We start from the raw sequence: 12,804 nt of genomic DNA, 5'->3' as shown, positions 1-12,804 counted from the left end.
GAGAGCAAAGACATACATATACGCAGAAGACGTCATCCATATGCATCCCCTTTGTCAACGACATCCAGGGGCAGACTGAGGGTGGTCTGGGACCCCTGCCTGGCCACTGCTCAACACCCCCCATGTCTCTAGACATATTTTGCTCCGACCCCTTCCTCTTTCTTATGCAATTTTTTCAATACGGTACACCTCATCAGTGTCAGGACTGATTTTTAATAGTTCTCCAGGGTAAAAAGAATCATCCATGGCTTCGCCGTCGTAATCCTGTATCTTGTAAATAGGCTTCTGCTCCCTGTTTAACATATCCATTATTATAAATATCTCATTGGTACACATTACAGTGAAAAACAGTCACAGTGACCAGAAACTCTGGCCACAGTTGGCTGCGGATAGCAACCAGACTGTACGACTGCAAAGATAAGATGTATTCACTAAACTTTGAGTAAGAGTGGTTAAAACTTAACATAGAGTGAATAAAACAGAAAACACTGGAGGTTTTTATGTCAGTCATGCGAGTGAGTACTCCGTAAGTGTACAACAGTGTGACTGTGAAGTTCGGAGCTACTTCTCGATACGTGAGGCTTTTCCTCCAGTATTTTATAAAATGAAAAAATAAAACAAGATTTGAAAAAAATCATAACACGCTGTTTATAGAAGAAAGGATTCTAGTATATGATCACTTCCTGTGACATCAGTAAAAGGGGAAGGGGTTTGGAGCGGGGTTATACAAAAAGGGGGCAGTGGTTGGAGCAGGACTATGCAAATAAGGCAGGGCACGGGACGTGGTTATGCAAATATGTGGGGCTATGACATCGTATCTTGCAACATCATCAAAGGGGCGGGGAGGGAGTGGTCTGGGCAGTGTGAGTATGGTTTGGGTGTGTCCTCGCCTTTTGATTGGCTAAGATACTGGAAATGGGTGTGGCACCTCCCAAAATCAATTAGCCTGACAAATGCTGGGAAATAAGGCCAGTGCCGGGCAGACTTCTACCGTCTGTGTCCTGATTAAATGGCAAGGACAGATCAAGATATGTTACATTGCAACACATGATATGAGTTTATCTGATTGGGCAGACTGAATGGACCGTGCAGGTCTTTATCTGCCATCATCTACCATGTTACTGTTCATCCAAGGGATTACATGGCTCTCTTAATTAGGAATCCACCTAGGACATTACGGTATTTGTGGAATAAAAACGCATTTGTACTATATCTATTCTCCTCTTTCCCCAGAATTAAACACTTCCTGCTCATTCTTTAATTCTCTCAGGTTTGTGAAATGTGCATCTCTGATCTCTTTTTGTTTTTTACACAGTACAAGAGGAAATGCATTTCTGTTTCTATTTCTCCTCTTTCCCTTGGTTTACATAAGAATAAGAATAGCTTTACTGGGTCAGACCACTGGTCCAACTAGTCCAGTATCCTGCTTCCAACAGTGGCCAATCCAGGTCACAAGCACTTGGCAGAAACCCAATTGGTAGCAGCATTCCGTGATCCCAATCCCAGGGCAAGCAGTGGCTTCCCCCATGTCCATCTCAGTAACAGACTGTGGACCTTTCCTCCAGGAACTTGTCCAAAACTTGTTTAAACCCAGACACGCTAACCACTGGAGAAAAGGCGGCTGAGGGGAGATATGAAAGAGGTCTATAAAATAATGAGTGGAGTTCAACGGGTAGATGTGAAGCGTCTGTTCACGCTTTCCAAAAATACTAGGACTAGGGGGCATGCGATGAAGCTACAATGTAGTAAATTTAAAACAAATCGAAGAAAAGTTTTCTTCACTCGATGTGCAATCAAACTCTGGAATTCGTTGTCAGAGAATGTGGTAAAGGCGGTTAGCTTAGCAGAGTTTTAAAAAGGTTTGGACGGCTTCCTAAAGGAAAAGTGCATAGACCATTATTAAATGGACTAGGGAAAAATCCACTATTTCTGGGATAAGCAGGATAAAATGTTTTGTACTTTTTGGGATCTTGCCAGGTATTTGTGATCTGGATTGGCCACTGTTGGAAACAGGATGCTGGGCTTCATGGACCTTTGGTCTTTCCCAGTATGGCAATACTTATGTACTTATGTAACATATTAGATGGTAATAGTGGAAGAATCACCCAATGGTTAGCGCAGTAATGTGATAACCAGAGAAGCCAGGGTTCAAATCCTGCTTCTGCCACTAACACCCTTGGTGACCTTGGGCGAGTCACTTTCCCCTCCATTTGCTCAGCTACATGTAAATTTCCAAATCCAACCCCCCCTCCCCCTCCATCTTATCTATTAACTGATCTGAGACCTTTTCCCAGTGTGTCCGAAATCAGCGGCAATGCTGGTAGACCATTTCTGACCTTCTGTCTCCCTGCTTATCACTGCTGCTTTTTTGGATGTGTGTGTGTGGGGGGGGGGGGGGGGGGGGGGGAGACGGGGTTGTAGACACTGCCTCTCTCTGCTTCCCTGAGGCCTGGTGTCGCTCTCTCTTTCCTTCAACCTCAATTTGTCACCTGAATTCTGATTTCTTCTTCCACTTCTTTCCTCTTTTCTTCTTTAATTAGTTCAGCATCAAAGCTCTGGTTTAGATTATGGGACTCATCTCGATGTCTCCAGATCTCTGGAACAAAAACAATTGTCATTTTATAAACTGATCGGTCTCACAACATCTTACAAACAGCGACACCTTCCCGGAGCACACCCTGAGCACTCTCAATTCATTTGCAGGACAGACACACACCCAGAGGGTGGAGGTGAATCGATTTTTCATTCATTCAAACAATACAAAGACCAGGGGAGACTCAATGAAATTACCAGGAAATACTTTTAAAACAAAAAGGAGGAAATGTTTTTTCACTCAAAGAATAGTTCAGCTCTTGAACTCGATGAAGGAGGATTTGTTAATGGTGGTTAGCATATCTGGGTTTAAAAAAGGTTTGGACAAGTTCCTGGAGAAAAAGTTCATAGTCTGCTATTGAGACAGACGTGGGGAAAAGCCACTGCTTGCCCTGGATTGGTAGCATGGAAGGTTCCTATTTGGGTTCCTGACAGGTACTTGTGACCTGGATGGGCCACTGTTGGAAGCAGGATACTGAGCTAGATGATCCATTGGTCTGCCCCAGTATAGCTATTCTTAGGTTCTTATGTCAGGGAGTCGTAACCACTGTTCCCTCTAAGCTGAGTGGAAGGTCCTCCAGCTGCATTGCTGCCAGTGGGGGGAAGTGCTTCAATATTGTGTTTTCTATCACTAGGGTCAAGCAGGTTCCCTAGAGTCCTGCAGAGCTTGCCTGTCTTTCACTATTGAAAATGTGATAATGAAACAGCACCACCCACTGGCAGGAATGTAGGTGGAGGACTCTCACTCAGCTGGGATGGAACAGTGGTCATAACCCACTCGTCTGGACTGGTCTGTTGTGGACGATAATGAAAGTTAACAAACCTAAACAAGAAAGCTTGATAGTTGCAGATTAGGACAATGAATGTTCAAGAGAAAGTACAACCAGCAATGATTACAGTAGTGAAAGGTTGATGTCAGAAGGACTATATAAGAAAAGCACAGTAAGGCAGTAAAGCTAATCCACTGAAAACCGTATAAATACTGGAACAAAGAGAGATCATGATTCCACGAGAACTGTGATGGAGGGGCAGCCAAGTGATTAGTGAAGTGGGCTGAGAACCAAGAGGACCTGGTTTCCATTCCAACTCCAGCTCCTTTCTGACTATGGGTAAATCACCTTTACTAATGAGTAGGTCAAAGAGGGTCATAAAAACAGACAGAAAAGAAGTCCAAGGTGAACAGTATAAAAAAATTAGATTGTCAGCCCTCCAGGGACAGGGAAATGCCCAGTGTACCTGAATGCAAACTCACCTTGAGCTACTACTGAAAAAGGTGTGAGCAAAATCCAAATAAATGATCAATCATACTTAAATAAAAGAAAATGTATAGCAACACATATAAAGCAGTGAGGGAGTAGAAAAACAAGTCACCCATTGGTAACCTCAAAGGCCTGCTCAAACATCCATTACCCCAGGTATTTCTTGATCGATTGAGATTTATTGACCGTCTTTCTGAAAATATTCACCTAAGGCGGTGTAAGTACATAGAAAATACCAGTATATAATTTGTAAATAGCTTAGATTGTAACCACAGAAAGCAAGTATATTATATCCCATCCTTTTTTCCCACCTGGAATATTTCCATTCCAACAGACCGGCAGGTACAATCCTAAAGAAAGACACAGAGGAGGGAACTGTCACGGTTGTGCCCAGGTTCCTTGCTCTCAGTCACCTCGACCCCTGGTGGTTAGATCTGGTGGCTGCTGTGAACTGATGGCTTGCCGTTTCCCATGTTCCAGTAGATATGCTGCTCTGGTCCAGATCTTCCAGCCTTCCAGATTGTTTTGGGAGTTTTTTTGAAACTAAGCAGTACCCATACCTGGTGAACTCCCTTGTATGCTGCCTTTATTAATCACCTGGGAAGTTCTCTAGTTTGCCTTGCAAAAGAGGTCCTCAGAGGAGTTTCCTTTGGTGAGAGTTAGTTGCAGTGCTGCTGTGCTATTTCCTGATTGTGACTTTGACCCTGTTTGTTTCCTGATTTATTCTTCTGTCTGCTGCCTGCCCAGACCCGGCTTGTTTTCTGTTTTTTTCTGCTGCTTGCTGCCTGCCTGGAACCCCAGTGTGTTTTCTGGAAGTGACCTGCTGTTCGCCGGCTGCTGTTTCCTGTAGTTCTGCCTTCCTGCCCTGTCCGGTAAGTCCTGCCGGCCACCTGCACCCAGGGGCTCAACTCCTGAGGAATGGCGGTCAAGTGCAGGTGAAGTTTGGGCTGAATTCCTGTCCTGCGTGCTCCAGCTTGAGTTGCCTCGGCTGCAGTCTCCGCCTGGTAGTTCCAGTCCTGGGTTTGCTGGTACGTCTGTTCTGCCTTGTCTGTGTTTGGGTGATTCTCCTGCCGATACCGCCCCTCGGCAGTGGCCCAAGGGCTCACTAACCCCGAGGTTCCACGAGAAACGTGACAGGAACAGAGCGACAGGTACAACTCCAGCCACCTTGCTGGGAAGTCTATAAGGACTTTGCTGATCTTTATCAGCTGTTTGTTTCTATGTTAGCACAAAAAGCTGAATGCAAGAAAGCTAGTGAAATCGAAAATCCTAATCTCAAGTATTTATAACCTGCGTTCTCCTAAAATCAGTCCTGAGTGGATTCTAACAAAGAGAACCAGTGAATTAACTGGAAAATAATAGACAATATGCTTACAAAGACGGAAGACCAAATGACAGCCGGCATTAGCTAAAAGAAAATCCTTCAGAAAATGATGAAGGAACCAACTGAAATTAATAAGAAACAGCATAAGGAATGTCAAGCCAAATGCAAAGCGCTGATAAGGAAGGCTAAGAGGGACTTCAAAACAAAGATTGCGTTGGAGGCAAAAACACATAGTAAAATGTTTTTAAAGTAAATTAAAAGCAAGAAGCCAACAAAGCAATCGGTTGGATCACTAGATGACCAAGGGGTAAAAGGGGCGATCAGGGAACACAAAGCCATAGTGGAGAGATTAAATGAATTCTTTGCTTCAGTGTTCACCGAGGAAGATTTGGAAGAGATACCCGTACCAGAAATGGTATTTGAAGCTAACGAGTCGGAGAAACGAATGAAATCTCTATAAACCTGGAGGATGTAATGGGGCAATTTGACAAATTGAAGAGTAGCAAATCTCCTGGACAGGATGGTATTCATCCCAGAGTACTGATAGAATTGAAAAATGAACTGGCGGAACTATTGTTAGTAATATGTACTTTATCTTTAAAATCGAGCGTAGTACCAGAAGGTTGGAGGGTAGCCCATGTAACGTCAATATTTAAAAGAAGTTCAAGAGGTGATCTGGGAAATTATAGACTGGTGAGTCTGACGTCGGTGCCAGGCAAAATGGTAAAGACTATTATAAAGAACAAAATTACAGAGCATATTCAAAAGCATGGATTACTGAGACAAAGCCAACATGGATTTAGTGAAGGGAAATCTTGCCTCACCAATCTACTACATTTCTTTGAAGGGGTGAACAAACATGTGGATAAAGGGGAGCCAGTTGATATTGTATATCTGGATTTTCAAAAGGCGCTTGACAAAGTACCTCATGAAAGACTCCAGAAGAAATTGGAGAGTCATGGGATAGGAGGTAGTGTTCTATTGTGGATTAAAAACTGGTTAAAAGATAGAAAACAGAGAGTAGGGTTAAATGGTCAGTATTCTCAATGGAGAAGGGTAGTTAGTGAGGTTCCCCAGGGGTCTGTGCTGGAACCGCTGCATTTTAACATATTTATAAATGATGTAGTGATGGGAGTAACTAGTGAGGTAATTAAATTTGCTGATGACACAAATTATTAAAAGTTGTTAAATCACAACAGGAGTGTGAAAAATTACAAGAGGACCTTACGAGACTGGGAGACTGGGCGACTGGGCGTCTAAATGGCAGATGATGTTTAATGTGAGCAAGTGCAAAGTGATGTGGGAAAGAGGAACCCAAACTATAACTACGTCATGCAAGGTTCAGCGTTGGAAGTCACGGACCGAGAAAGGGATCTAGGTGTCGTCGTTGATGATAATTGAAATCCTCTGCCCAATGTGCTGAGAAAGCAAATAGAATGTTAGGTATTATTAGGAAAGAAATGGAAAATAAAAGTGAGGATGTTATAATGCCTTTGTTTCGGTCCATGGAGCGACCACACCTCGACTATTGTGTTCAATTCTGGTCGTTGTATCTCAAAAAAGCTATAGTTGAATTAGAAAAGGTACAGAGAAGGGCAACAAAAATGATAAAGGGTGACTTCCCTATGAGAAAAGGCTGAAAGGCAGCTGAGGGGAGATATGATAGAGGCTTATAAGATAATGAGTGGAGTGGAACGGATAGATGTGAATCGTTTGTTTACTCTTTCCAAAATACTAGGACTAGGGGGCATGCGATGAAGTTACAAAGTAGTAAATTCAATACGAATCAGAGAAAAGTTTTCTTCACTCAATGTGTAATTAAAGTCTGGAATTCGTTGCCAGAGAATGTGGTAAAGGTGGTTAGCTTAGCGGAGTTTAAAAAGGGTCTGGACGGCTTCCTAAAAGAAAAGTCCAAAGACCATTATTAAATTGACTTGGGGAAAATCCACTGCTTATTTCTGGGATAAGCAGCATAAAATGTATTGAACTTTTTTTGGATCTTGCCAAGTATTTGTTACCTGGATTGGCCACTGTTGGAAACAGGATGTTGGGCTTGATGGACCTTTGGTCTGTTGTAGTGTGGTAATACTTATGTACTTATGTAAAAATACAGAAAAGCAGAAGAACCATTCTCTAGCATGAACCTACTCTATTTTTGAACAAAAAATATATATATATAAATCTATAATAAAACTGTAAATTCCAAATGATTCTTCTGTACTTCATATGGATAAAAGAAAATGTGGCAGAAAGATACAAAAATATTTCCAGTCTAGTTGGATTTGTTGCTTGTCTGAAGGAAGATGATGCACGAATCACAGCAAGCGTTAGTGGTTAGAGTGACTGGGTTCAAAGCCTGGCTTAGGAATGAAATTCATTACAGTCATGTCATGCGCAAAGTTGAACCCTTTTGGAGACCCTGCCCCCTGAGACTTACAGCTGCAGACACACACGCACACCCATACTCACTCTTGTAGGTCTTGTCTCCCTCTGTGACATCAGGCAAGAATTTGGAGGGATTGAGCACTAATCCTTGTGCTTCTTCCTAGGGTAGAAAGAGAGAAAAGACTCTGATCAGCAGCGTGTTATAGTGTGGGGAAACGGAGGAATAAAGTGCTGGTACTCGAGACTCTGTTTTTGTGCTTCATTAAGCAGCGGAATATCTCAACGGTCTTTTTTAAGACCATCATGCTTTCTTACTGAGACTTTTATTTTTCTTTTGATGATTTTAGTTTGAAATTGAATACAGACTCCTGATGCAGGCCCTTTGGCCGAAACACAATGTTGTGTTGAGTCGCTTTTGATTTGTAAATAAACCTTGTTTTAAGTCAAGACATCGTGTGCTCCTCGTGGTTTTAGTTCCCACTTCTCCCTTGTTCTTGAGTTACTTCATGAGATCTCTTGGGATTTTCTCTATTGAGACAATATCGGACCATTCATCACCTAATCTTGTGATCATGGCCTGCAAAATTAAATATGATGCTTTATTATCTTTTACTTGCCACCCTGGTAATTGGGCTGATGTTCAATCAACATTCACTGAATTCATATTCAATATATGTTTAAATGCCCAAAACACACTCATACTAGGTGATCTAAACCTGTATCTGGACAACCTAAACAATACACATGCCAGAGAACTAAAATGAATTCCTAAATTTATGGAGTTTTATTCGTCCCTCTACAATCTCTTCTCGTTGTAAAGGACAACACTTAGACCTATTTACATTCAGACTTCCATCTATAAATTCACACTTCATTGACAACTATAAATGGGGACCCATACCCTAGTCAGACCATAAAAAACTCACATTCACACTGAACTGGAGGGAAAAGTCTCATAAAGTTAATACTCTCCAACCTCCAACTACCTATATAGCAAAAGGCAAAATAAATGTGACAGAATTTTGCATCAAATTACAAGATGATTCTCATATATTACTAGATAACCTAAGTAACTTTACCTAATATTAGGAGGAAACAACATAAAAGACACTAGATTGAATAGCCCCTGAACAATCAAAGACAAAAAAGAAGCTCAAAAGCTTTACCTTGGTTTGATACGAACATCTTAAATGCAAAGAGACTTTGCAGGAATCTCGAAAGGAGATGGTGCAATCAAATGAAGAAAAGCCATCAAGGAATACAAATTGACCATAAAACAAGCCAAATATAAATACTACGAAATATATACTGGCAAAGGTCAGAAATCCAAAACGAAACTATTTAATTTACTTAACAATTAATCAACACCGAAGACCTTCAATCATCAAATGAACCTATTCCATCAGCCAAGGACTTAGCTAAGTTCTTTGAGCAAAAAAATCACCAAACACAGAACAAGTCTGACAGGACCTAATCCTTCTATCAGTCCCAGAACTTCATTCTTCACTAAAACAAAGGTATAATAGCCAATAGAATTTGGTCTTGTTTCAACCTTGCTTCCACTATGGAGGTCAGATCCTTCCTAAATAAATATTCATGCTCTTTTTAGACACATGCCCTAGTTATATCTTCTCAAAAGCTCCAGACTTTTTCATCATTAGCTTCCATGAATATATGTGTTCTATGCTACAGAACGGTTCCTTCCCAACGCAGAAGGGAAATATAATTCTAATTCCTATTCCAAAAAATCCATTAGGGAAACGGAACAATGTGATGAATTACAGACCAGTGGCCTCTATACCCTAGTTCGTAAAGGTCACAGAAGGTCTGGTAGCTAAGTTAATGGATTATCCGTCACACTTTTCCCTGCTATACTACACTCAGTCAGGTTTCAGACCTAACTATAGTGCCGAAACAGTGCTCATTACATTACTATCCAAATTCAGACAATTATTAAGTACAGGAAGAAAAATCATCTTATTACAATTCAACACGTCCAATGCTTTTGACGTGATAGATCACAACATCTTATCTAAACTTCTCGATAAGATGGGCATTTGTTGAACCGTTCACAAATGGTTTATGGGCTTTCTCAAATCCAGAGCATATAAAGTCAAAATGTCAGGATCCACTTCCCCTGTTTGGTCCCCAGACTGTAAAGAGCCCCAAGGTTCTCCCATATCTCCTGTCCTTTTTAACATCATGACAGAACCTTTAGCCACCTGGAAGACCAAGGATTGCAGTCTTTTATTTATGCTGACGATCAGATACAAGTTATCCTCAACATCATTCAGACCACCCCGAACCTGGTGGGAGAACCTAGGGCATCCTCTTTCCATCTAAAACTAAATAGAGAGAAAAACTAAATTTCTTATAATCACTAATCCTAATAACCTCCAAACTCAGACTAGCTTTGTCATCAACCAAATAACTTACCCACTGGAAACGTCTCTGAAAATACTTTGAACCATTATAGACCAACTATTAACAGAAGACAACCATGACCTTCAGGTCGTTATGGAAGTTAAAAAGAATTAGAATCCAATACATTCTGTTCAACTGGACTACTGAAATGCAGTTTACCTGGGGAACAAGAATTTTTAACTAAAAAAACTGCAAAGTACCTTAAACACGGCCGCAAAACTTGCACTCAGAACTTCAAAATTCGACAAAGCTTCTCCCCTTCTCTCCAAACTACACTGGCTTCTGGTCAAAGCTAGAATAATCTTTAAAACCTGTACATTCATTTATAAAATAATACATGGTTTAGCAGCTGAATACATGTTGGATTTCATTGATCTGCCACCTCAAAATGCATCCATAAAATCCAGAGAATACCTCACGTGTTCACCTCCATGGCTCAGATCAGAACGGAAGCGGATTCTACAGAAAAGACAGTAGGGAGACCCCTGGACACCTTAGAAAAACAAGGAGCAACTGAGACACTTGTGAGGGGAGTATTAACAAGCTTCATCTCCTCTCCTTCTCTCTCTCTGAACAAATTCTTTACCAGATTGATCAGAAACACTGATCCCTCCAGTATATTCAGCACCCCATAAGATACTGACCATGGCTCACAAGGAAGAACAGGGTCGAACAAAGGAACATTAAGGAATATTCTTAATTCTGAGTTTCCAAATTCTCAGGTTGGCATCCTAGGGTTACATTATCCTTCCTCGGGCTTCCCACAAGCCCTTGCCCTGGTGCATATATGAATTGCAAAATTACGCCATGCCCCCGAAGCCCTCTCCTCTCCTCAGATTAGCTCTCCTGAAAGTCAACACACCTACTACTACTACTACTACTTAACATTTCTAGAGCGCTACTAGGGTTACGCAGCGCTGTACAAGTTAACAAAGAAGGACGGTCCCTGCTCAAAGGAGCTTACAATCTAAAAGAACGAAATGTCAAGTTGGGGCAGTCTAGATTTCCTGAGTAGAGGTGTAGTGGTTAGGTGCTGAAGGCGACATTGAAGAGGTGGGCTTTGAGCAATGATTTGAAGATGGGCAGGGAGGGGGCCTGGCGTATGGGCTCAGGGAGTCCGTTCCACGTATGGGGTGAGGCGAGGCAGAAAGGGCGGAGCCTGGAGTTGGCGGTGGTGGAGAAGGGTATGAAAGGAGGGATTTGTCCTGAGAGCGGAGGTTACGGGTAGGAACGTAAGGGGAGATGAGGGTTGAGAGGTAAGGAGGGGCTGCAGATCGAGTGCATTTGTAGGTTAGAAGCAGAAGCTTGAACTGAATGCGGTACCTGATCGGAAGCCAGTGAAGTGACTTGAGGAGAGGAGTGATATGAGTGTATTGGTCCAGGCGGAAGATAAGGCGTGCAGCAGAGTTTTGAACGGGCTGAAGGGGGGATAGATGGCTAAGTAGGAGACCAGTGAGGAGTAGGTTGCAGTAGTCAAGGCGAGAGGTAATGAGAGAGTGGATGAGAGTTCGGGTGGTGTGTTCCGAGAGGAGAGGGCGAATTTTGCTAATGTTAAAGAGGAAGAAGCAACAGGTCTTGGCTATCTGCTGGATATGTGCAGAGAAGGAGAGGGAGGAGTCGAAGATGACACCGAGGTTGCGGGCAGATGAGACGGGGACGATGAGGGTGTTATCAACCGAGATAGAGAGTGGAGGGAGAGGAGAAGTGGGTTTGGGTGGGAAAACAAGAAGTTCGGTCTTGGCCATGTTCAGTTTCAGGTGGCGGTTGGACATCCAGTCAGCAATGTCGGATAAGCTATATATCTTCTGATCAAGGAACCCAAACCCTGGGGATGGGCTGACATCACTCACCGTCTACACCACTCCTGGGGAACCTCGGTACCCCACAGATTTCCACATTATGAGCTATGAGCACACTGTACCCTGTGGTAAAAACCTGATGGAAATGAAAACATGTATCCTGGGTTCATAAAGAACTTGTGATTTAAGCAAAGATGGTTGGTTAGTCCATTTACTGTCGTTCATTTAAGTCAACGGTTCCCTCACCGGTCCCTGGAGACTCTCAACATGCATAATTCTCTCATGGAAATTCATTGTGGATAACCAGAAAAGCCAGCTGCTTGGAGAGTCCCTTAAGTCAGGTTTGGGAACCACTGACCGAGGAGGTACAATTTTAGGACCTAGAAATAAGAAAACGTTACAGTTCTGTTCAGGCTTGAAAAATCAGAACAAGTACCACATAGCTACAGGCCTGTTTCTTTCCTATTAGCAATGTACTGGAAACACATCTGCCAACAACTGAGAAACATCTACTTAGCAAAGAAGCCGGATTTTAACAAGCATGAAATTGCTCTCAGCGCTTCTCTCTCTCTTAGCAGCCACAAAGAATTTGGATTTGCAGTGTCAGGAAACATCTGGAACTGCTTTGATGGATCTATCATCCGTCCATGATATCGTCTGGAGACCCAGACCGCTCCCCAGGACAGCCCTTACCACCAGGCATCCTTCACGCTAAGTTGATGAAGTTTTCAGGTAAATTGGACAAGAATGGTTCATGATCACTCACCCCAAGGTTCGGCTTTAGCAACAAGCTTACGGTATTTTAATTATGTATTTCTTAAAATGTCTAACCATGGCTCAAGGCAGTCTACACTAATTGAAATCATAACTCCAGAATAGAAAATAAACACAGAATATAATTTAACAGTACCATAAACATAATTAATTTAGAGATCCTTCACAAGGTATCCCATAGAGAAGCAACCACTAATCAAAAGCCCGAGAGCACAGATGAAACTTTGAGCAAAAACCAAAGTTTAAA

At 42.2% G+C, this 12,804-nt stretch overlaps 1 protein-coding gene across 1 annotated transcript in view; it reads right to left on the bottom strand.

Moving 5' to 3' along the window:
- LOC115460006 (dynein regulatory complex protein 11-like) overlaps nucleotides 1-12,804 on the bottom strand; it is a 185,023-nt gene that overhangs the window by 58,669 nt on the left and 113,550 nt on the right. The window contains exons 9-10 of the mRNA XM_030189868.1: nucleotides 7,645-7,720; nucleotides 2,490-2,596 (exon numbers count right to left, since the gene is read on the bottom strand). Coding sequence (XP_030045728.1) covers nucleotides 2,490-2,596; nucleotides 7,645-7,720 — 183 coding nt within the window. The remainder of the gene's footprint in view (nucleotides 1-2,489; nucleotides 2,597-7,644; nucleotides 7,721-12,804) is intronic.

The sequence above is a fragment of the Microcaecilia unicolor genome, chromosome 1 (assembly GCF_901765095.1).
Source record: "Microcaecilia unicolor chromosome 1, aMicUni1.1, whole genome shotgun sequence".
Classification (NCBI taxonomy): domain Eukaryota; kingdom Metazoa; phylum Chordata; class Amphibia; order Gymnophiona; family Siphonopidae; genus Microcaecilia; species Microcaecilia unicolor.
The sequence above is the reverse complement of the archived record's forward strand: the minus strand, read 5'-3'. Positions and strand labels throughout refer to the sequence as shown.